The following is a 25,579-nucleotide window of genomic DNA, read 5'->3' on the forward strand; positions in this document are numbered from 1 at the left end:
AAACATAACAGGAATAATGCTATATTCTCTCTCCCCACTTCCCACTCCCTCCCTTACACAAGAGACAATCACAAGAGCATTTGGCTATTATTCATTCATGGTATTCAGATGGATGTTTGTTGATCTTTACGAGGTTTCTGAGGACGGTCTCAAATTCACTTTGTGTGGCATCTATCTTGAGCCTCAATTTAGGAAATATGCTCACTATTCCCTGAGGAAAAGTAGGAACCGAACGGGCCTGACCGAACCAGTGGGAATGTGATGGGTGCCTGAATTCGAACCCTGGAGTTGTGGCTAGGAAACTGTGGCAAAGGTGGTCAAAAGCAGGCCAAGGAAAGGGAGCCTACCAGGGGCAAGCGCTTTCTAACAGCATAGTCTGGTCGTATCTCTGGATCTTACCTTCACTGAGATTCCGACCCGACAGGTTTAACTGGCCGCTCTTCCTCGCTGCCTTTAACAGCCCCTGCGGTACTGAAGCACCGAAGTCTTCTTTCCTCTCAGCTCTGAAACCCACTCGGGTATCCCGCTCCGCCACTCCCTTTAGGCGCGACATGTTCAAACCCTTGAGGCCAGAAGCAGAGCCCGGCGCGTGACGTTTAAAGGTGGCGCCGGCATGCTACCCCGCCCCAGCGGTGAGCGCGCGCTCGGTGCGCTGTGCTCGTGGCCTTCCGCCGGGCCTTCGCTCTCGGCGGCGCGGCCCCGATGTCGTCACCGCCAGTGCCTGGGCTGGAGGGTAGAGGAGCCCTTTCCGTTGCCGGTGCCGGCCTTGTGTCTTGCAATTACTTCGCTTAAGTAAGTGCGTTTAACGGGCTGAAGAGGGGCTTTAAGGGTTTATTATTTGTACTGTTACTGCGACTCCAACCTTCTCTTCTGTGCTCCCGCCTTGGCGGGGTTGTCAGGGAAGGATAACCTTCTCTCCTCGCCTGGCCTGAACGTGGGCCTTGACTAAAACTTGAGACCTGGGCGCGGTCTGCAGCCTCTCTGGACCCTAGCGTGTGTTCGTCGTTTGCGGTGGTGGCGCCGGACCTTCGTCCGGCGTCACAAAAACAGATTTGTGTTCTTCGCGCGTATATCCGGACTCTTAGAATTAGTGCACCTTGCTTGCTGTTGTATTTAGTTTATAGCCCGGCATAGGAGGTAGTGTGAAATGGAAGGGCTGGCATCAGAGGAGAAAAAAAAAAAAAGCTTAATAATAAATGTTCTTAACACTGGACATTTTACAGAGACAAGTGGAGGCGCAAACTTTAGTGTAGAGAAAACAACTTGGGCTTTGAAGCCCAGGAAATGTGAGTTCGAATCCCAGCTGCTTCTGTATCTTACCAGCCCTGTAACTAACTTTAGGCAGTTTATTTGACCGTTTTTAAAGCTTACTTCTTTTTTGTGAATTTAGAGATAATTCCTGTCTCATTCAGTTTTGTTGTTGCTGCTGCTGTTGGTGTTGGTTAAATAAGTGAAGATAGAGCTTTAAATATTGAGTGCTTGGTGAGGAAAGGGACTCCAGGATAGAAAATGAAAATTTTGTTCAATACGTCAGTTTTCCTGGATAGTTAGTTTCTGTCTGAAATGTACACCTATATTGATACATTCAACAAATAATTAGGAACTCATCATCTTCAGTACTGTGTTGGGTGCTAGACTTTTCTTTTGCCTGAAGTGATTTTGTTTTAAAAGGCGTTTAGCGGGAAATATCCTCCTAACCCTCCATTAACTGGGGATCGGTAGGGTATTTGAAAGGTAGGATGACGGCCCACTGACAAATTCTGCAGCACACGGAGTTTTGCCTGAGTCCAGGTTCTTGGTACCTGTAAAATTCAGTTTTTAACCCCCTCTCGCTTTTGCTTCCTGGTTTTTAGAGTTCTTTACACTAAAAGTGAATAGCAGAAAAGTACCAGTAGTTACACTACCAAGCAAGAAGAGTTGATTTTAATTCAACGACCCTAGTTTTTGCAAGTTCACTAATGAGCCTCCTCCCCACCCCAAGTTTATCTTGAGAGTAATGATTATTGTCACCTTACTGAGCCCTAAGTGCCAGGCTCCTTGCTAATACCTCCTTTGCTATCTCTTATTCAGCACAATAACCAGTTTTGCAGGTGAAGAAATTGAGGCTGAAAGGGATTAAAGAACTTGCTGAATGAAGGTCACAAGTTTCTGTAAGTGGTGTAGCCAAGAATATGAACCCAGGTCTCTCTCCAGTCTTTCTTGTTAATGGCTAGTGGCTTTTACTTCATCATTTTCAATGCCTTTATCCTAGAACCATTTTAAGGGACACTTCAATTATGTTTTAAAAGAGGGTTTTCTTTTTGTGTTATTAGAGAAAAAACTTCCTCTTTTGTAGGATGTAACACCCTACCTTTGGAGGATGAATTGCTCAAGTATAAAACTTAGAGTAGCCACCCCTCCCCCATCATAGATTCTTTTTTCAGTTCAATGTTTTTTAAAATAACAGGCAAGGTATAATATTTTAATTCATTGTGCTTTTACTTGAAGTTAAATATTTCACTATTGACACTTATAGTAAACATTGCTGCATTTTGTATAAGAGAAGCATAATTCTGTTTAATGGCAAAGTAATTCTGAAAATCCAAGTGACCATATGCTTGTGGTAAACTTCAATAGATATAAACTGACATATGTAAAAAATTTTACTAGTATGTATCTATAGTACACTGTGTATTATACCTGTGTAGCAAGTACAGATTAAGCAACTTGAATTGAGCTGCTTTAATGATATAGTTATGTATACTTGTATTCCTGGGACTTAATACTTATATTGATACAATTGTATCAATTGTATTACTTTAGGAAGAATGCATTGCAAACAAAAAACCCAACCCTTTTTCAAGTTGAGCATTTCAGCAAAAGTATTTGCTTTTTAAAAAAATGGATTTTTGAAGTAAAAGGAAATGGATGTCTCCTGTGCAGGGGCTAGAGTCTACTGCATAGCTACCTTTTGTAACAGAATTTGCCTAGCTACAATTTATTATATTCATTTTGCTAAGGTAATGGAAGGTTTCCCTTGTCAATCTCCTTTGCCAAATGAAAAAAGAAAGTGAAAAAACAAAAAATATACGAGCCTTAGAATTACATCAGCCAGAAAATGCTGTTCTGTTTCATAACGGAAGCTATAATCAAAGTAAGATAGAGTGGCTTACCTCTACCATCACAATTCAGTAAGACATTTTCAAACATGTCTATAATACTCTTATGAACATTCCCACATGTTAGATTTTTTTCAAAGCTGAGAAGTACAGTTAAGATGGATTTATGTAGGCAAATCGAGAAACCGTAGTAAAGCAAGATGGCATTAATTTGTGCAAAATTTTTAAGCACATTTGTTTTAAAAATGTTATCAACTAAGAGCAAAGTGAATTTGCTTTGCAGACATTTCTAGGAAGTTTCTTTTTGTGTTGACAGATTTAGATGTAGCCTATTTTGAATTAGTATTATGTTTCTCTTTCAGAGTGTTGCCTAATTAGTGGGAACTGCTATTTTATGGTAAAGTTATTTATTGAGAGAACATTTCACTTTTTAACCCTGTCATTATTTTTTTTTAAAGAATTTATTTATTTATTTGACAGAGAGAGAGACAGTCAGCAAGAGAGGGAACACAAGCGGGAGTGGGAGAGGAAGAAGCAGGCTCATAGCGGAGGAGCCTGATGTGGGGCTCGATCCCATAACGCTGGGATCACGCCCTGAGCTGAAGGCAGAGGCTTAACGGCTGTGCCACCCAGGCGCCCCTAACACTGTCATTATTGATTGGCATTGGTGAACCTAACATATATTGCTTATTAAATGTTTCTTGAGTTGAATATTTACATTCTCATATATTTTTCATTCAAAGTTTTCTCTGTTTGTCCCTCTATCAATAAGTTGTTTTAAATTATTAAAGTCAAGAGCAAAATTATATAGCACAGGGGCTCTCCATGTTTTAAATATTCAACTTTTCAAGTGTTTGTTTACACATGTCTTTTGGTTTACTTTAAAAATTTCAGTTTGCAGTTTCACATGTTTCCATTCATGCTGTAATTACCAAATTTTAAAAATAGTCAGTAGGAAACATTCTATGCTATTTCCTTGAAGGCAGTACATACTTTGCATTTTTATTCGTAGTTTCAAATGTGGCTTTGAATTGTATTTTGTTATTAGTGAGTTGTGTGTGATAATTTTTTTCTGTTGGAGAGAGTACATTTTATTTTAGAATAGTTATTTGTATATTTTTTTATGTTCCCTGTGCTTCTCTTTTTTACTTTTTTTTAAAGATTTATTTATTTATTTGAGAGAGCGAGAGACACAGAGCACAAGTGGAGGGGCAGGGAGAGAGGCAGAGAGAATCTCAGGCAGACTCTGCGCTGAGTGGGGAACCCAACTTGGGCTGGATCTCATGACCCTGAGATCATGACCTGAGCTGAAACCGAGAGTTGGGAGCTTAACCGGTGGTGCCCCTCATTTTTACTTTTGAGTCAAAGCAATGAGCTTGCTCTAGTGGTTTAATATTTGATTGAAATGTTGGGTCTTAACATTTCTCTGTGCTTTCAATACAAAAGAATTTCAGTCCACCGGCTTCAGGAAAATATTTTCATTTTCCTCTTTTGAAAAGCCTTTTATGGGGTGCCTGGGTGGCACAGTCAGTTGAGCATCTGACTCTTAGTTTTGGCTCAGGTCATGATCTCAGGGTTGTGAGATCAAGCCGAGCGTGGGGCTCCATGCAGAGTCTGATTAAGCCTCTCTTTCCAGAGTGCCTGGATGGCTCAGTCAGTTAAGTGTCTGCGTTGGTCTTAGGTCATGATCCCAAAGTCCTGAGATGGGTTCTCTGCTCTCTTTCTCAAATAAATAAAATCTTAAAAAAAAAAAAAAAAATCCTCTTTTCCTCTCCCTTCTGTAAAATAAATAAATAAATCTTTTTAAAAATAAAATAAAAAGGCTTCTACATGCTAGTGTTTTTCCTCTGAAGAAAAGTGGAGGAACTAGTTAAAAAACATATTTTTTAAATCCTGATTACTATTAGTTTTATTTTGTGGTTTATTTTCTTTCCATTGAAGAAGAAAAAGCTGAAATGGGTGGTTATAGAGCAGTCTTTTTATGTCATTAAATAAATGCTTATTGGCTTTTCTAAAATCAGCTGAGAATGTCTCCCATTATTCCCAATGATTCCCACCCCTAACCTTTAAAAGCTATTTTCTTTCTCATTTTTCCAAGATTAATGTCTCTCTGACTGAAAATACTAACTTTATAGGCTTTTGGAATTTGCCTGCTTTAAAGTAGTAGAGTAATATGAGAGAAAATTAGGGCACCAAGCCCTAGAATGTACTTCGTAACATCATTCTGTCTTTGTGTTATTTGTATGTATTAACACATAAACCACTATCAAATAAATCTCTTTAAAAATTGGTTTTAATTAAAATCCACTGTTTTAAAATTTGACTTTATATCATTCTCTGCTGATAAATTTGTTCTTTTGGATATGGCTTACAACTTCATTTGCTCAATACTTCAAAAAGAGAAATCACATGATTATACATGGCAAATATTGTTCTATAGGAACAAAGCTCCCCAACTGTTTTAATAAGATAATATGATAATCACTGAGACTTTATTCTTCGTGTCAACTTAGGTTGATAAGAGGAGAATATAAGAAAAATTTGGTAGTTTGTTGACAATCACATTCAGATCAATAGATTTTTACTTAAAAATTTGATACCCAAATTTCAAGGCAGAATATACTCACAATTGCAATTAAGATAAGTGCTAGTTTAACTTTCAGAATAACTTTAAGACTGTCTACAATTTTTTTCCACATCAGTTTTTTCCCATCACTCAAAATATCACAGTTACATATACTTAATATGAAAGGTACCATCATTGGAATGGTGAAATACTAGTGAACATTTAAAATATGTGGTCCCTACAATGCAAATCTGTGAACCCAGCTTTGTTTTTCATCTCTTTAGAGATACATGTTTTGCCCTTGTCACTGAATTTATTTACTGTTAATACAGCTTTGATTATTTTCCATTTTAGAGATTCTGACGTTTTTGCTTTTAACTCGTTTCCTAGAAATTTACCTTTCTACCATCTCTTCCCTCCAAGGTAATTACTTGATCAACATCTCCAAGTGTTTTAGACTTCAATGTGAGCTAATTCTAGCTCGTAGTTCATAGCTTCAAGTGACTGGGGTGGCATTTGGAAAAAAAGAATTATGGTTTTTAGCTTCATTGTTTGTCAGGAATTCAGATTGCCAAGTGTTCTTAGTAATACTTTCCTTTTTTTTTTTTTTTTCCCTGTGTTTTGATCATTTGATGGTCTATTGCTCTGACCCATGTCACAGTACTTTTAAGGTTAATCAAGTATATGTGCAATTATGTCTTTTGAAAAAAAGAATAATAATCTTGCTCTAAAAATGTAGAAAAGTAATTGAAGCCTTCCTAGAAAGATTTTTCCTTGGAACATTTGTGTCTTTTTTGTTGTTTTGGGGGAGATTTTTTGTTTCGTTTGTTTATTTGAGAGAGAGAGAGAGAGAGATAAAGAAGTGGGGAAGTGGGTAGAGGGAGAAAGAGCATCTTAAGCAGGCTCCAGTCCCAGTGCAGAGCCCGACACGGGCTCCATCTCACTACCCCAAGATCATGACCTGAGCCGAAATCAAGAGTTGGACACCTAACTGACTGAGCCGTCCAGGAGCCCTAAAACATTTGCATTTTATCAAAAAAGGGATGTTTTGGGGCACCTGGGTGGCTCAGATGATTAAGTATCAGCCTTTGGCTCGGGTCGTGATCTCTAGGTCCTCGGATCAAGCCCCACATCGGGCTCCCTGATCAGCGGAGAGTCCACTACTCCTTGTTCTTCTTCCCCTCCCACCTGCTTGTGCTTTCTTTCTCAAATGAATAAATAAAATGTTTAAAAAAATAAAAAGGAATATTTTGTATAGCCGTCATCTATCTGTGCATGCTGTTGGTAAAGTCCTGCTTTAGGATCAAAATGAATATGAAAATTTGAAATCTGTTGGTATCAGGTTTCAGTTGCAGCAGCCTCTTGAGGAAAGGGCATCTAATAAGTGTGTTTTGCATGTTGACTACCACTTAACAGTTTACAATGTATTTTCATGTTTGACAATAATGCTCTAAGGTAAGACATTGAAAAGATAAGGAAGTTGAACATAGACTTTCCTGTAATGCTTTGTACAGTTTTTTAAGTGCCTATGTGCTGGACACTGTGCTAGGTACTTCATAATGTTTCTAATCTTCAAAACTCACACCTTTGTCCTCATTTTTCACGTTAAGGGAATTGGGGCTCACATGGCTAATTATAGGCAGCACCTATTATAGTGGTTGAGAACATGTACAGAGGAGTAGAATGGGGGACTTGTACTTTTTTTACACTTATAGTTTGAATATTTAACATTTTGCATTTATTACTTTATAATTTTTAAAATATGCCACAAAGCCTATGTTAAAATGTGAGTCTTAAGAAACTCTTCTCACTATGTATATTAGTATATTATTCGTCTTTCATGTGAATGACGTCCAGTACCACCCTAAAATAGAGTGATGGTGTAAAATGGAACCCAGTTGAGGTAACCATTCATTTTTCAAAATGAAAAACTTTTAATTTGTACAATAAGAATAATAGTAGAAGTTAATATTTACCTTTCAAAGCATTTGTTTTAGTATTTTCATCCTCATAACAACCTAGTGAGGTGAACATTACTATCATCCTCATTTTTCAGAAGAGGAATTCAAAGCACAAAGTAGTGAGCCAAAAGTCACAATTATTTTAATTGGTGGTAGAGCCCCTTTAGTTTTATTCTAGGCCCCCATTTATAATCACTGTAGCACCTTTTAAGTGTTGTGAGGATTAAAAGTCACTTTAAAAGCATTCAGTTAGAGTAGATCCTCTCATTACTAAGTTGAGTACACTTTCTTTTTTAGCAGTTTTATCAGACTTTAGAAATAATTTTATACCATAGGGGGAAAAAGACTCAAGTGGCACAAATGTCTAATTCCTTGATTAGGGAAAACTATTTAATGTTAAAATGCTTGAAATTGTTTACTTATGGGGCGCCTGGGTGGCACAGCGGTTAAGCGTCTGCCTTCAGCTCAGGGCGTGATCCCGTCGTTATGGGATTGAGCCCCACATCGGGCTCCTCCCCTGTGAGCCTGCTTCTTCCTCTCCCACTCCCCCTGCTTGTGTTCCCTCTCTCGCTGGCTGTCTCTATCTCTGTCAAATAAATAAATAAATAAATAAATCTTTAAAAAAAAAAAAAAAGAAAAGAAATTGTTTACTTAGAGTAAAGATACATATAATTCTACTGTATTTTTTTTTTTTTTTAAAGATTGTGAACAGTCCCTCAAATGGCCTTTTGAGTATTTATATTGAGTAGTTAGTATCTGGAGCTTCTCCATCCAGATATTTATTTTGACCCCATTCAATCCAAAAAGCCAAACAAATTTGTACAAATTGTGATTTTCCAAGTAATGCATATGCGTTATAGCTCAGAATACTGTGCATATGTATATAGGAAACAGTATTTTAATGTTCAGACTACCACTTTTTTCCTCTATGTTAATTTTCAAGGTGTTCACAGAGCCTGTGCTGTCAATTTAAAAATATAGATTTTCCTGCTATTGGTAGACAATATAAATTAGACAATACAAAACTAATATTTGGAAATAAATTTAAGGAGACTTTTTTTTCTGGCCTAGTGTGTGTCTGTCTGTCGGCCCCCTAATGCCAACTGATCCTTTAGCCTCTTCCCTTCATTTAGATAGAGAAAAAAAAGGAGCACGAGCTTTACAATTTAATATTAAAATAGATATTATTAATACTTACAGAAGTGTCTAATTTATAGAATTAGAAATAGAATGGAAATACAATTATCTAATTTGTAGAATTAGAAATTCAAATTAGTATAGATCTACAGGTAAGTTTTTTTAAAGTTGAGGACTTGTTTTTGTTTTGTTTTGTTTTGAAGATCTTATTTATTTATTTATTTGACAGAGAGAGAGCGAGAGGGAGGGATCACAAGTAGGCAGAGCAGCAGGGAGAGGGAGAAGCGGAGTCCCCGCTGAGCAGGAAGCCCCATGCAGAGTTGATCCCAGAATGCTGGGATCATGACCTGAGCTGAAGGCAGATGTTTAACCTACTGAGCCACCAGGTGCCCCTAAAGTTGAGGATTTATAAGCTGCAGTTTATTTCCTAGTCTTTCTTACTGCTTTCTATAGCCATAGAGGAAAAAATGTATAGCCAAATACTTCGAAAGTTTATCTCAACCAGATTTCCTTATAAATCTGATAAATGCATTCCTGTCGTCATTCAGCAAGCCTTTGCTGAGTATATTACTTGAGTGAGGCATTTGTGAAGTTTTTAGCACACTGATGTTAGTACGTTTTGTCAAATACTGTCTTTTTACTAGTATATTGTCGGGGATCAGGAAACACAAAGATTAATAATACATTGCCTTCCCTCTCCTCAGAAAAGTGTATTTGCAAGAGAGGAATTGCTGCTTAACAACTAATTTGATTGAAGTCCTGTTGCTTTGCAGATTTGCAAAATTGTGTCAATTAGGGGAACTCATTTCTTCTATAAGTGTGCACGAAGGTGGCTGACAATAACGGAGGTGACTTGATTTATCCAATGGGGAACATGGTATCCAGTGGGTAGAGTGATTATACATATCTGTACCTATTCTATCTTTTAACTGAAGAATTTCCGACTAAATATATGAGATTTTTTTTCTTTTGCATTGGAAATATCTTTATTACAAGTATTCTTTTTTTCTCAGTCTTATTTGGATATAAATGGCATACAGCCCTGTCTAAGTTTAGGTGTACAGCATAATGATTTGACCTACATTTATTGTGAATTATCAAATAAGTTTAGTTAATATCCATCATCTCGTATAGATAAAAAGGAAAAAATATATTTTTCCTTGTGATAAAAACTCCAAGGATTTACTCTCTTAACTTTCATATATATCGTACAGCTGTGTTAAGTACACAGTCATCGTGTTGTGCATTGCATCTTTAGTACATTTATCTTATAGTTGGAAGTTTGTGCCTTTTGACCACCTTATCACCTTCCTCCAATCCCCTGCCCCCCCCCAATCCCTGCCTCTAGTAACCACAGATCTGATCTCTTTTTGTATGAGTTTGGGGGTTGTTTGTTTTTGTTTTTTTAATTTCACATGTAAGTGAGATCCTACAATATTAGTCTTTCTCATCTGACTTATTTCAGTGACTGTAATGCCCTCGGGGCCCACCCATGTTGTCATAAATGGAAGGATTTCCTTGTTTTTTATGACTGAATTTAATACACTGTGTATTATAAATATGGAAGTGGGTTGGAAATATGCATACCACAACTTCTTTATCCATTCATTTACCAGTGGGTACTTAGGTTTTTTCCATGTCTTGGATATTATAAATAATGCTGCAATGAACATGGATGCATATATATCTTTGACATAGTGTTTTTGTTTCCTTGAGATATATTCTCAGAAGATTATTGGATTATATGGTGGTTCTATTTTTGAATTTTGAGGAAACTCTATACTATTTTCCTTACTAGCTGTACCAATTTACAGTACTATCAACAGTGTTCAAGGGTTTCCTTTTTTCCACATCCTCCCCAACATTTATCTCTTCTCTTTGTGTTGCTAGTCATTCTGACAGGTGTGAGGTAATATCATAGTTTTAATTTAATTTCCCTAATCATTAGTGATGCTGAGCATCATTTCATGTACTTGTTGGACAAATTGTTTAGGTCCTTTGCACATTTTTAACTAGATTATTTTTTTTGTGCTTGAGTTGTATGAGTATATTTTGAATATTAATTCCTTATCAGATATATGGGTTTGCAAATATTTTTTGCCCAGTCTGTTCTTTCATTTTGTTGGTATTTTCCTTTGCTATGCGGAAGCTTTTTAGTTTGATGTAATCCCATTATTTTTTACTTTCTTGTTTGTGCTTTTGGTGCCATATGCAAAAAAATTATTGCCAAGCCCCATGTCAAGGAGCTTTTTTCCTGTTTTTTTTTCCCCCTGGAAGTTTTACAGTGTCAGGTTTTTAATCCATTGAAGTTTTTCATCTATTTTGAGTTAAGTTTTGTGAGATATAAGGTATAAGATAGGGTTCTGGTTTCATTTTTTTAAACATGAGATCTTTTAGAAGCTTGAGATTGGAAAGTACTAAACCTTGTTCATTACGACTAAGAAGGTTGGTTTTGTTTCTGAAGATTTGTGTTAAGTATTACTTTCTAATATTCTTTAACAGAATATCAGTATATTCCTGCCAGTATCTCAGCAGTGTGGTAGTGGCAATCCACCTATAAGCAATAGGACTCTGTTATGGGGAGCCTATAAGTTACTTTCTATATTACAAAAGCTTTTCAGAAATGATGCACTATAATATGCATATATAGGCCAAAATGACAGGTTACTTTTTGCTTTGGATTAGAAATAGCATTAACCCTTAGTAAGACTAGTAATATTTATTATTCAAATACAGCTGGAAGCCTTCCCAGTCCATTTCCAAAGATAAGCTATGACGCTTCCCTTTGCATATTTCTTTCACTTCACTTTCCACATGATACTGGCAGGATCTCCTTGTAAGTCTCTCTCTGAAATATAAACTGGAAAGCATTCATTCAATAAAGTGGTCTTCCAACTTTTCTTGAAAGTTTCCAACTTATTCTTACCCTCTAGACCTTTTTAATTTGCTATTTCCTCTGTTTGGATCTCTTCCCCCAGAAATTCAGATGACTTGCTTCTTCCTTTTACTAAAATCTCAGCTCAATAACACATTTTCTCTTATCTTTTATCTTGGTTTATTTTCATGACAGCATGTTACTCCTGTACATATTTGTGTGTGTGTTTGAAAGTTTGCCATACTGAAGTTATAGGAGATCAGAGACATTGCCTATCTTTTTCTGCTTTATTCCTAGTGTCTAGGAAAATCCTGGGACATAACAGGTGCATAATATTTGAAGGAATTTGTAAGTTTTTTAACAACCTCTTACGACACTGAGGTTAACGTCAATAAGACAAGTATGATACCCATCTCCAGATCTGTATTTCTTATAGTTATCTTATAGTTAGTTTAATCAGGAGTCTAAACAATCTGAAGTGATTTAAAACTACTCTAGATTGGATATATTTGTTATTTGCTTTGAAATATTTATTTGTCCTTAGTTATTTCTATGGGCAATGGACAATAAAAAGTCAAGATAGTTAATTATTTAATCTGTTAGACCTAGAAAGATTTTCAAAATTATGATTCAGTTCCTGACTGAAGTAGGTTCTTAGAAGTGAAGTGAAATTTCTACAAATCACACTTAATAAATGACAGGTTAGTATTCTAAGCCACTCTCCTGGCTCTAAGTCTAGTATTTTTTCCACCTGCCAGATGACTTGAAAATAAAATATTCAAAAATTCTCTTTATTAGAATAAGACTCTTTTTTGCCACCATTATTTCTGCATTTGGAGACACCATCTATTGGCATATTCAGTAAGTTATACATAAACTGGCTTCTAATGATTTAAAAGATTTTATCTTATCACAAAACTGTTTCTTGGTTTGAACATTTAATTTTAACTATGAAATATGTCAAATATATGTAGAATAACATTAAAGATTTCTTTGTATCCACCAATAAAGAATAAAAAGATGCTAATGTTAAAAAAAAAAAAAAGGCAGGAATGAACCCTGCCTTCGTGTTGTCCTTTTATTATAGAACATTGTAGCATCCTTGGCACATGGTAGGCACTTCTAGTAGATGTGGAACTTGTCAAACGACAAAACAAAAAAACAATTTAGTAATGAGTTTGATGTCCTTTATTACAGGGAAGACAATCCTTGGATTGGGGGATTACAGTGCCTCACAAGCATTTGAACAGTCTTCCCAAAAGATTTCAGGCAAGAACATGTTTCAGAGAACATTAGGAGAGGCAACACAGAAATAGGGCATGTTGGCCAGGAGATTGAGGGATTTCTTTATAAAGCTAGCAGGTCTAGGGCTCTTGAGTGGCTCAGTGGGTTATATATCTGCCTTCAGCTCAGGTCATGATCCCAGAGTCCTAGGATCAGCCCCGCATGGGGCTCCCTGCTCAGCGGGGAGTCTGCTTCTCTCTCTCCCGCTGCCCCCCCTTGTGCTCTCACTCTTGCTCTCTATCAAATAAATAAATAAAAAATCTTAAAAAAAAAAAAGTTAGCAGGTCCTGTTCTCTAGGTAAGATAAGTTAACTAAAGCTGAGTTAGAGGATTGCGATGAATGTTATGTTAGGTTTCTTGATAGGTGTTTCCCTTAAGTGCAGACTGACTTAGATTTGTGACATTAGGGCAGCCTCCCATTTTGTGGGTCCTGATACAAATTAACTTTATCAAATTAAGAATCTGTAATTGGCAGTTACATGTGTTTGATTCGATGAGAAGATAAATTATCTGACATTTTTTATATTCACAGATAAACGTTAATGAGTGACATGCCATTTGTTGTAATTTGTAGTTTCCTTGAGGCTGTTGTAATTTGTAGTTTCCTTGAGGCTTACATTCAACCAACCTATCCCTTGTTTTTATAAAAACTAGCAGAAGTGACTTAGCTGGTAAGTAAACCTAGCTAATTGCCTCTGCATCCGGGTCTCAATAACTTTGTGTTCTAATCTCTCACAAATCACACTGTTAACTTCATTATTCCATAGATGTATTACCAACGAAAATATTCTGTAAGGCCTCAGGTTTTAGCTTCCAAAAATATTCAGGGGCATGTAAAATATTTAACAACTGTCTTATAATAAATAGCTCTGTCATTAAGGCATATTTATTCATGTGTTTCACATTTATTGGACATTTACTATGTGACTATGTGACAGACACTGCACTAGGTCTTAAACCGACTCAGAAAACTCAACCACTTTGGGAGGGGATATGCGTCAATATAACAAGTAGAGTATGTGTATTTTCTGCTGTTGAGCAGAGAAGAAAGAGGAAGCCCTAACTCTGTTTGCAGAAGTTGTGGCAGTGACGGCAGGAACCAAACAGAGGATGGTAGTTAGATAAAATGAGGGAGGTCATTAGTAATTTGTATAAGGACACAGTGAAATTAAAGATTTTGTCATGTTTGGAAAACTGCAAGTCTTTGTATAACATTGGACGAAAATGGGAGAGTAGTTCAAATGAGGTTGAAAAATTAAGACAGTCTTTTTATAGTCAAAGCTTCAAAATTATTTTAAGCAAGAATATGCATGTAATTCAAGTTTTTCTGTAGGAATTTCAGATCATATACTTGAATATATTTAGGAACTGTAAAGCGTGCTTTTAAAAAGTCAACTTGTGAAATAAAATTTGCTTATTTAGCACTAGTAAGTATAACACTAAAATAAATCTTTTTTCAAGGTTTTAGTGACAAAGCAGATTGGTTAAAAAATTAATGTTACTGGGGCGCCTGGGTGGCTCAGTCCCTTAAGCGTCTGCCTTTGCCCCAGGCAATGATCTCAGGGTCCTGGGATCAAGCCCCACAGCAGGGAGCCTGCTTTTCCCTCTGCCTGCTGCTCCCCCTGCTTGTACTTTTCTGTCAAATAAATAAAATCTTAAAAAAAAAAAAACTTAATGTTGCCAGTTGTGTGTAAAGATTCATAAAATTTTATAGTGATGGAAAGGAAAATTTTGGTTGCTAGGGTGGAAATTTCCTTAATAACTGGACAGATCTGTAGATGATCTTGTGTGAAGAAATACATATTGGGGGCATTTCTAATAAGAATAGTTGCTAAAGTGTGCAGTTTTTTTGCAGAGGAGTGAATGCTTGTTTTTTTAAAAAGTTAATGCCTTCCATTTCTTTCTTCAAAAAAGGGGGGGGCGAAAAGGGCTGACGCGAAAAGGGGTGACGACTGCCATGAGACCTCGGTGCCTCTCGCGTTTCTCTGGCTGTAGGCAAGGCTGGCTGGGCCTGCGCGGGGCGGAGCCGACGGTGACGCGCCCGTGCTCCGCAAGGCATTGTGGGGAGCTCGGGCCCGCGAGTGAGGTGGTTGTAAGCGAGGTGGGGGCGGCCGTTTGTTTTCTCGTGGTCTCGAACTCGCGCGTTCTCATCTCCCCCCGCCACCCCTTTCCCGACAAGCTGCGGGGTGGAGGAACGGCGGCGGTGGCAGCAGCGGCTGTAGCATCGGACACCCTCCTGTCTACTCTCCGGCGAATCGGTTCCTCTTCCCCCTCCCTCTCACTGTTTGTTGTGTGTTTGATGTGTTAAAGCAGGAGCGAGAACGCGAGCAGCGCCATGAGCAACACTACCGTCGTCCCCAGTACTGCGGGCCCGGGCCCCAGCGGCGGGCCCGGTGGCGGCGGCGGCGGTGGCGGAGGCGGCGGCACCGAGGTAATCCAGGTGACTAATGTCTCCCCGAGCGCTAGCTCTGAGCAGATGCGGACCCTCTTCGGTTTCCTAGGCAAGATCGACGAACTGCGCCTCTTCCCGCCAGAGTGAGTATCGTCCACCATCACCGTTTTTACTAACTCCTCCCCATTCGGGGCCTAACCTACACCATTTCCTAGGCCCTCGTCGACGCTTCCCTGGACCAGGTTGCTTTAGTTGAGGCTGGCTGTTGCATTTACTTATGAAAGAAACTACTTGCTAGGCTTAAGGCGAAGAAGCAGGGCCAGTGTTTTGGGTATTAAATAGACAGAGGCTTTTAAAATCTCGGGATTTGGTGGTTTTTTTTTAATTGTGACAACGTGGTCGTTTTTTTTTTTAAGCGCCTAGAGCAAGGCAAACTGCACTTTATGTGTTTTGTATATAGTGTAGTCACTTTTTTTAAAAAATCAGATGTTTGAATTCTTTGAAAACAGTTATTCATTCTTAATTTGATAACGAAGTTTGTTGTCAGTTCACTTAATTTTAAGTATTGCCGTTAACTGATTCTGGCCCAGTGAATATAATTCAAAGTTAATACTCTGACAGGGGATTAATTCAGTAAGCTTGAATACTTAATTTTTATAATTACAAAAATGGGTTATAGCTGAAACAAGGTTTTCTTTCGTTTAACGTACACATTTATATTTTCACAGCTGTTCTTGGGAAGGAATTTCATAGAATGTTAAATTTTTTAGAGTGTATGGCTTTTTTTTATTATGTTGTCTCACATTCTTACTGAAACAGTATTAAATGAGTGGATTAATTACAAAGAAAAAGCATTGAAACAAGATGTGATAAATATTAGAACAGAAATCTGAAATAACAGTGGTGTGCTCTTTGTGAAGAGTGAAAATTCAAGTGTTACTACGAGTAAATACTGAGTACCCACTGTACATTGAGAGTTTTATGATGTCATTTAAGTACTAAATAGGAAATTGGAATTTTCATGGAATCCACTGTTGTGGTGGCTGTAATAAATCACTAATCTAAATACATTTATACTCTAAAATAATAGAAGTTGATCATACTGCCGTTTTAAATATTTCCTGTATTTCATCACTTTCTACTAAAATGCTTTAGATGGTTCTTAATGTTTTCAAATGGGTGTGTTGTCTTTAATTTTCAGGGGAATATACATGCAGAGAAAGGTTTCAGAGTTACTGATTTTCACAAAGTGTAGAATTTTGGAAACATTTTATTTTTAATGGAAACTTGACTGCTTTTAATAATGAAGGACATAGCTTTCATAATATGAACATACAAAAATATTTGCTGTCACTCCATTTTCTGACAACGTGCCCTATATTAAGTTGTTTGTGAAATTAATAAGCAGCAAAAAGGCAGAAAATGAGAGTGACACATGTGATTATTATAATCATGTGATTACTCAAAGTGCCTGACATACTGAATTGATTTATGAAATAATTCTTTCCAGCCCAGCATGTTATTAAGAATGTTGTTATAGTTGCTGACTTTAAAGATGCTCTTTTTATGGTGCATTTATGAAAAGGCGACAGAGGTATAGGCTGTTCACTGGTTCCACTTTTACCTAATGAATGATCCATATCTTAGAGTCATGATCCACCAGAGTCTGGCTTTTTTGCTTTATTGTCAAAGGAGTAGTTCAGTCATCACCAGGATAACTGATATGCATCGGATAACATGGCCTGGGGTGCTGTGCTTTAAGAGGACTCCTTTCCTGGTATTGGGAAGAAGAGATAAAAATTGACACATCTTTTCTCTTTGACTCTTTCATAAGTGTTCCCACATACAGATCTGAAACTGTGTAAGGTTACAATTCAGTAGATGCTAATACTACCTTCGTGGTCTTCTAGATTTGAATAGGATGGATGTAGAGTCCTACTTTTGTTCATTTAATGTTGATTTTTTTTTTAATGTAAGTTTTAATTGCTAATCCGACCTGCATAATTTGGAACTACTGTGGACAATTTCTTTAAGCTTACTACTGTTTTCAGGAGCAGCTTGCAGGGGGTAATGTGCTATGAAGTCCTAACGAGTGCTCCAAAAAATGTTCATCATTCCAGAAACTGACATTTTTACTTCTAGAATAAGAGTGAATGGTTCAGAATATATAAAATTCTAACTGTCGTAAACATGTTTGCTGCTTGATTTTTTTTATGGGGTGTTTGTATTTTTTTCCCCCAAAGGCATTCGTATTTACACTTAGAACTCTTTTCACCTAGATACATGCCTATGACATGCTTACTTCCTTTTGCTACTCAGATGTCACCTAATCAGAGAAACCTTCCTGATCACCCTGTGTGAAAATAAAACACCCCTGCTCCTTTCCCTATTCATTTAACTGCTTTGTTTTTCTCTAAAGCACTAATCAACTGACAGGTTAAGTTTAGCTTCCTCTCTCTCTTAGAATATGTGGCCCCGTGGGTAAGTGACATCACCTGCAGAGCCTTAACCCACACTTACTGAAATGCTACTTTCAGTTATTAATGCCTATGGGGGGTTGGGGTGGTACAGTGGTGACCCTGGGATCTGGAATTATGCCAGACATTTCAGTGTCAACCTCCTCAAGAAGGATTCTCCCTTTGTTTCATTATTGAATCCCTCTCTTTCTCGGTTTTTTTAAGCCAAAAATTGCTGGCCTATAATTTCACCCATGATAACACTGTCTCACAAGAAATAATATTCTAATCCTCTCCAGTATGACAGCCCTTAGAGCTATTTGAAAGCCTCTGTCGGTGTTCCCCTCATTTATTCCCTCTCTTTTAAAGGAAAATTATTAACTTTAATTCTAGTTGTTCCTGAAATGGATTTTGGAAATTCAGCATTGATTGTCTGGTATATGCTAGATGCTTTCCTTTTTATCTTAAACCTATTTTATGAACAGGTGAACTAAAATTCACATAGGTTGTTTTGTACTTCCAAATCACTCTATCAGTGTCAGAATTAGTATTTCAACCCCAGTGTTGTGATTCTCCTTTACTACTTGGTGAAGGATTTCCTTGGTTTACAAGGAACTTACGAGTGGAGTCATTCTTTTACAGTAGTAAGTATTCTTTAAATGTTTGGTTTTAGTGTATTTCAGAATGGAGAATATAACTGGTGTTTATTGGGTAATGATCCCAGTGAAGCATATGTCAAAGTTATGCATAAAATGAAGGTTCACATCATGGGGCGCCTGGGTGGCACAGCGGTTAGGCGTCTGCCTTCGGCTCAGGGCGTGATCCCCGCGTTATGGGATCGAGCCCCATATCAGGCTCCTCCGCTATGAGCCTGCTTCTTCCTCTCCCACTCCCCCTGCTTGTGTTCCCTCTCTCGCCGTCTGTCTCTATCTCTGTCACATAAATAAATAAAATCTTTAAAAAAAAAAAAATGAAGGCTCTCATCAGTTACTTAAATAACTTATTTAGGTGATTATTTTGGTAACCAAAGATAGATTATTTTTTATAGTAACCAAAAGACTTGCATAGGCAAGGAGACATAAACCCATGACTATAGCAGACTCTATTGTATGTATTTGATATTTCAAATCATTGAAAGTTAATTCACTCACAAACTGATATTGAACTCCTTTCCTCCTCCAACTGGAAAACAAAAATAAAATTATAATTTTCTTTCACAGAAAAAAAAAAACCTAATAAATTACATTTCTAAGGAAGAGTTTGTAGACATTCTAACAAAAACTTTATTAGAAAAAAACTAAAATTATGGTGTGTGTCACAAATTTGAGTGTTATTCTTACACAGGGCCATGCTGATCTTCTCTGTATCATTCCAGTTTCAGCATATGTGCTTTGGAAGTGAGCAAGAAAAATAGATAATTTAATGATGATAAGTATAAGTAACTATAGTTGTAGTTGGTAAGGTTATCTTCAAAGATTTTTTATTACATGCAAAATTTTACTGTATTTCTTTATAACTTGATAACACAGTGAAGGAAAGGACATATTAAGTGAACAGAGTCACATTTTCAGGGGAACATTGCCTTTGTTTATGCTTATAAGCTCAAAATTCTCCACCCAGAAATGTTTAACATAGTATTAAGGTGGGAGTTGAAAGAGTGTTACCAGTGGTGTAAACAGAAGTTCTCATACTTTAGTTGGCATAAATATCAAGTGTGGATCTTAGGAATCAAGGCCCCTTTAAAAAGGGATTCTCAAATTCATTTGGCTTGTTGGAGAACAGAAATTTGAATTTTCCATGTGCATCCCAGAAGATTGGGAAACATCCCTTAGAGGACACTTTAATTTAAAAAAAAAAAAAAAAAAGTGGAAAAACACTGCCACTCTACCTAAAGTCAAAAGCATCATATAGGTCTCGTTCTTTCCTATCTTGCTTCTCATCAACTGCCCTACCTCATCTATATTAATTCTTAAAGGTAAAGAATAAAAACAAATTTTTAGAAGGAGTACTTGCACAAAATTCTAAGGTATGAAAATTTCAGGCATCAGTCTGAAAGTGAGATTAACATACTATCTTATTGCATGTGTCTTCTGTTAGTAAATTCTGAGAACATAAAAGAATGTGACTATCAGTCCAGATAGTAATGGTTTTAAAAAAGGGTTTGAAGTGGGGAGAAATGAATTATTTGCTTTTCTGAGTTGTCTTACTGTGACTCTGTTTTTCGTGGTATTTAATTATTAATGTTTTTACCTCCCCACCACTTACAGGTTTGATATAACCAAGTAATAGCTACAAGTAATAGCTATGAGGTGAATGGATAGAAAAAATATGAATCATTTTAATTGCCAAATTAATAGAAATACACTTAGCATGTAGGCAGTATTTCCTAATTTTATTTTAAAAAGAGTTGTTCATTGATATTCTTTAAGAACTTAATATTATAGAGTCATTTTCTTCTTTAGTCAGATAACAGTAGTGTTAAAGAAATGGTAGAGATCACTTTTTTAGAAATTTAGATGTCTGTTACTTCCCATGATGTTAGGTCTTAAAAATGAAAGATGGCATCATTTAAAGAGCTTTTTAAATTATGTGGTAAAAATGTAGATATGTAAGAAAGAGATACAAAGTGCTATAGCTTTAGTTCTAAGCTTGCTGAAATGGCATTCTTTCCACTGTATGGGTGCAACATTGTTAAATTTTAGACCGGTGGAGCTTCACATTAAAACAACACTATATCCACATTTAAAAAACACTGTATCCTTTCAAAAACTTTTGGCGGTAAGCTTCCTTAACAAGATGGCTTAGATTCCATTTGGATAGACAGTATTGTCGGCTTTACTTTGAACCTGGATTTGGGTCTGTGCTTAGTATATGGGCAGGAAACATATTAAAAGTTCCGATGGGTTTGAGTTCTTGGGCTATGTAATAACTTCATGTTAGTGCTCAAATTATGAGGAATATTTTCTTTGCAACAACAAATACCTCTGAAATACCAGTGTAAGCAAATCTGATGTGATTACATTTTTATATATACATGAAAATCTAATTTATTAGAAGAGTTAGTGGTAAGCCCTTTTGTAAAGCCATTCAAATTTATTATAGGATTTACCTTTTCAGTATTGAATCTTAAGATACAGTTGGCTTGTTTTATTATATAATAAAGCAGTTGTTCTTTACCCTGGGTGCATATTAAGATGGTCATAGAGAATTAAAATAAAGAGGAGGTATTCAGTACATTAAAGATGTTGGTTTAGTTGATATGGAGTAGAGAACCTGGGGTTGTTTTTTTTTGTTTTTTTGTTTTTTTGGTTTTTTTTACCCCATCTGGTGCTTCTGATGTATAGCCAGGGATGATGTGATTACTACTGCTGTTAAGGCATTGGTTTTCAGACAACTTGGTTTGGAGTTAAGGGAGCAACCCTTGACTTGTATTTAATCTTTCTCTTTCACACAGTTTTATGGCAGAAATTTGAACCACCCTGTATTTAAAAAAAAAAAAAAATCCTGCTCACTTCCTAATCTATCTTACCCTGCCATAAGTTGCATTTTGGCACTTTTTCATCTAAGAAAGCAATTTGCTGAGGGAGTTTTTGTATAATAATACTATGGGATACTGTATATCTCCATGTGTGTACACCTCTTTTGTTTTGTTTTTCTGAAGGCAATTATTTATAATGCCTAGGAGTTGTGCTATAGGTGGAAAAGGACCGCACTTAGTAGGCAGGTCAAGAAAACTCATAGATTGTCACATAGATGTACTTTCCCACAATATTCTTTTGTCCCTGAAGTAGAAATTCTTGTTTTTTACTCTGAATTAATTTACTACTTACCAGTATTGAAAAGTTTTCTGAACCAAAACTAATTATTTTTACTAGTAATTAAGAATAGCTGGTATTGGTATGGAGAAAGTGTTGACACTTTTTTGTGGTCTGCTCAAACTCTGAGATTATAGTTTCAGACTGTTTTTAACTTGATACACTGTTAAGTGTATAAACTGATTGTTTTTGTCTATATGCAGTTTGTGAGTTCAGTGGGCAGTACCTTATTTGAAATGTCACTTTCTTTTTAAGTGGTGACTAAAGTAACACGTGTGGTATATATGTTTATCTGCCTATTTTACTTTTGGAATGCAAGTGTTGGTTTGTGAGTCATACGTTTATGTTTTAGCTGATATTCTTTTTCTCTTTTTTTATGTTATTTGTTTACCTTTCAGTGATTCACCTTTGCCAGTCTCATCCCGTGTCTGCTTTGTTAAGTTCCATGATCCGGACTCAGCAGTTGTGGCACAGCATCTGACAAACACTGTATTCGTTGACAGAGCTTTGATAGTCGTACCATATGCAGAAGGTTTGTGCTTTGTTTAACTACCTATGAGGGCATCCTATGATGACCATCTACCTCAGTATAGTTTTAGAGTGAGCGTTAGTAGTATGTTAGACATTTAAGCTATTAACATTTTGAAACCCTTGTTATACTGCAGTCCATATTTTTACTTGCAGATTTTTTTTATTTCTAAAAATTAGAAATCAGACCTGTTTTTATAAGATATTTAACTTTTTGCCTTCTTTTAAAACATTTTAAGTTCATTAAAACCATATACCTGATTTTAATTTTTTTAAGATATATACACTTAGTTAATTTAATGTTGAGTTCTATGAAAAAGTCCTGAAGGTGAATGGTTCACTCCATGAACATTTACGTAGAAACCTTCAAATAAATGCATGATGTTATTTCTGTTTTGAATAAATGACTAGGTTAGTTATATTTACGTAGTGCTTCCTCTCACAGATAACTTTTAAAAAATATCCCACGTTGAATTCCAGTATACCAAGGGTTGCAATGATTTTGGTTTTTATGAAAGTTCAAGATTTCCTGTAGCTTAGGTGCCAGATGGGCACTGGGTGATTTGTTTTTATGCCAGATTTTCTTGTTCGTTCTTGCTATATTTTCTAGATATCTCTAAATAATAAATTCTTCTCTCTGTTATTTGTGTGTGTGATTTTTGTAGTGGAGAAGGCAAATGCAAAACTCTTCCAGATGACTGAAAAACAGTGGGTCCTCTGCAGCTACAGGGGATTCTAGACATTAACTAAAGGCCAGCAAGCACTCAAGTCCCCCAAGTGTTTTCCTGGTGTAACCATTTGTTAACTACATTTTCTCTCTTTTTACATTTTAGGCTGTTAAAGTAATTTGACAGAAAAATAATGAGCAGGGTTTTTGGATCTAAAAAAGCCACTGTGACAAGACAGCACTATATTAATTCCATTTTGTAAAATTTTCTGAAACATTTTATACTTAGTTTGTTCCCAATGTACTGCTACTTTATTTGCTTTTCGGTAACTATAAATTTTGATCAAAGAAATCACTGAAATATAAAATTACTGGATTTTAAGCTAATTAACATATATGCTGACCAAATTTAAATACTTTCCCCTTAATGAACTGGTCAGTGGAAGCAGAATTTCGATATTGTTAACTTTAGATGCTATCTCAGATCTTTGAATACCAGTGTGAACATTTACACCATGCCTTGTAAAAGTTGTGAAATGTCTAGTCTTTAAAACTTAGAAAAATTGCCTTTGTGGTTTTCTAAAGAAATTAAGTTGCATTCATAGATGGATTAAGGCATGCTATATAATAATAGTACATCTATCTCCGGGATATTAAAGTGTGTGAGCCCTATTTTTAAGGTTTTAAAATATATATGCTGATAAACGTTTGAGTTAGTGTGTTTTGATTAAGCAATTTCTTTTATATCAGTGTGCCTGTTGTAGGATAAGATATATCACCAAGAGAAAATTTGCAGAATTCAAATTTAGGATAAGTAAAATATAGTTTTTGAAACAAAGTTCAGATCATGTGAGTAATGTGCCAAACTTTAGTTAGGCTTTAAATTTAAAGAATTCTTATTGGCTAAGTATCATAGTTCCCAAGTCCTGAACATAATACAGTATATCATATAACTGGCTTTTATAAGTATTTTTAGACTATAGTAACCGTTCTAGATCTGTTTTGTAAATGAAATGTTTAGGAATGTATATAGAATTACAGAAATATTTAGTTCCAGAATCTATTTTTGGTTTATTTAATTATTGGTATGGTATGCTGTATTAATGTTACCACCGCTAAGTAACTGATGTACTCAATCCCTTTGTCACCATTCACCCTAGTTTTAGCTCTACACTTTGGTGTTGGCTCTTGGTCAGTGTTTTAGAACAATAGACACAAAGTCTACGGTAAGGCATAGTCTTAATTGGTAAAACTGAGATAGCTGGATTTGGAAGGAACTCTTAATAGTAATGGATTTGGGGGTTATTTAGGTTCCTTGGTTAATGTTTGTTTCTTTTGTCTGTTTCTTTTTCTTTCATTTCTACACATTCATGCAGTATTTCATGGTTCTATCAAAGCAGCAGTAAAAAAAATACTCTTGACGCATGAAAATTAACTGGTGAGGGGCCTCATTGCTATTTTTAAATTGTAGTTTTATTTTTAAATAGTCTTTTTTAAATCAGAGGATCAGATGCATGACTTTTTTTTTAATGGATGCAGATCTTCTATCAGGTGTCTCACAATAAATTCAAGAGGATTTTAGTTTGCCAGAAATGTTGCAAATGCACTAATATGAGTAAGATGTTGATACTTAATATTATCCTCTTGAAACATAATTTTGCATGCAAAATTATCCCATAATCTTTGTAGGTTTGTTAATATTGATGCATTAATGCCCTATATCTAAATGATCTTCTCCCCCCACCCCTCCATAACTCTTGGTATCTAAATTGATGACAGCTCTGACACAAGCAAGATAACAGTGCTGTGTAGTATACATTTGTTTATATTATCGGCACTTCTCAGTATAGGTGGAAGGAACCATTACCTTTATTTAACAGTGGTTTTTCTTTTTTGTTGTTGTGTTTTACAGTTCTTTTCCCTGGTTCAGCCTGAACTATATACCAGGCCCTGCTGAAAATACCACCCAACAGTTTTCTTCTGCAGCTTATCCAGTTTCTCTTAAGTGCCCTGTACATATTGTATGTTTTATGATGAGATGCAGTTTCTTAATATGTATTACAGAAATACTACTGGTATTTGCAAATATGTAGTTTAATTGTATTATTGAACTCTCATTTTGGGGGCTTGGGCACATTAACAGATTAATCCATCTGTATAGGGCTTTTGCTGTTGGATAGAATTTAAATTGTCTACATAAATATTTGTTTTAGGGCCCTTAGATTTTATCTGAATACACAGATTAGGCTTTAAAAACAGACATACATGTTGTTTTTGGCTTTAGGAGTTTGGCTAAGTTAGCTTTGAACTGACACTATGTAGCAGCATTTTTGGTATGGTTAGCATGGCACATGTTGGAACATAAAGCATTTTACTATACAGGTAAGGAATGTGCCATGTTGTTTTACCTATTCTCTCTCTCTCTTACTCACTCACTTTCACACACACATCCTGTGTGTATTCAGAGACCTTCAGAAACATTCATATTCATTTTCATGAGTCAGCAAAAGCCCTACGCTTGATTCCAACAGAATATTTCCTTTACATACTTTTCTTCTCTTAATTTTTACAAAATTTGTATGGTAGGTGTAAAAATCATAGTAACTGTACCATATTATTAACCCCTAAATCAAACTTTTTTTGTCTTGTGTATCTTGATTTTTCTGTGTGCTTTATAGTGAAGCAGCCGACACGAGTCGTTGTTCATAAAACAGCTTTTGAAAGTTGAGAGCACACCCCTGGAGAACCGACTGTGCTTGCTTACGTTTGGTTCATGACTTAAAAATCGAGTACAGGTGAT

General features: G+C 36.2%; 2 protein-coding genes and 1 non-coding gene across 11 annotated transcripts in view; 1 reads left to right on the plus strand and 2 right to left on the minus strand.

The window, feature by feature from the left end:
• LRRC40 (leucine rich repeat containing 40) overlaps positions 1 to 602 on the minus strand; it is a 58,775-nt gene extending 58,173 nt beyond the window's left edge. The window contains exon 1 of one of the 2 annotated variants that reach the window (XM_002925823.4): positions 400 to 601. In XM_002925823.4, coding sequence (XP_002925869.1) covers positions 400 to 553 — 154 coding nt within the window. In that variant the 5' untranslated portion in view covers positions 554 to 601. Of the gene's footprint in view, positions 1 to 399 lie in introns of both variants that reach the window. The other variant, XM_034653684.1, reaches the window with a different exon arrangement.
• Positions 603 to 662: 60 nt separating this feature from the next.
• SRSF11 (serine and arginine rich splicing factor 11) overlaps positions 663 to 25,579 on the plus strand; it is a 44,716-nt gene continuing 19,799 nt past the window's right edge. For 4 of the 8 annotated variants that reach the window (XM_034653685.1, XM_034653687.1, XM_034653688.1 and 1 more), the window contains exons 1-3: positions 680 to 792; positions 15,232 to 15,456; positions 21,983 to 22,116. In XM_034653685.1, the coding sequence (XP_034509576.1) occupies positions 15,257 to 15,456; positions 21,983 to 22,116 (334 nt within the window). In that variant the 5' untranslated portion in view covers positions 680 to 792; positions 15,232 to 15,256. The other 4 variants (XM_034653686.1, XM_034653690.1, XM_034653693.1 and 1 more) reach the window with 4 other exon arrangements.
• LOC117801227 lies at positions 19,069 to 19,174 on the minus strand. The gene has a single exon (XR_004623757.1). It is a non-coding gene; the product is annotated as a U6 spliceosomal RNA (small nuclear RNA).

Source organism: Ailuropoda melanoleuca, chromosome 2 (assembly GCF_002007445.2).
Source record: "Ailuropoda melanoleuca isolate Jingjing chromosome 2, ASM200744v2, whole genome shotgun sequence".
Lineage (NCBI taxonomy): Eukaryota > Metazoa > Chordata > Mammalia > Carnivora > Ursidae > Ailuropoda > Ailuropoda melanoleuca.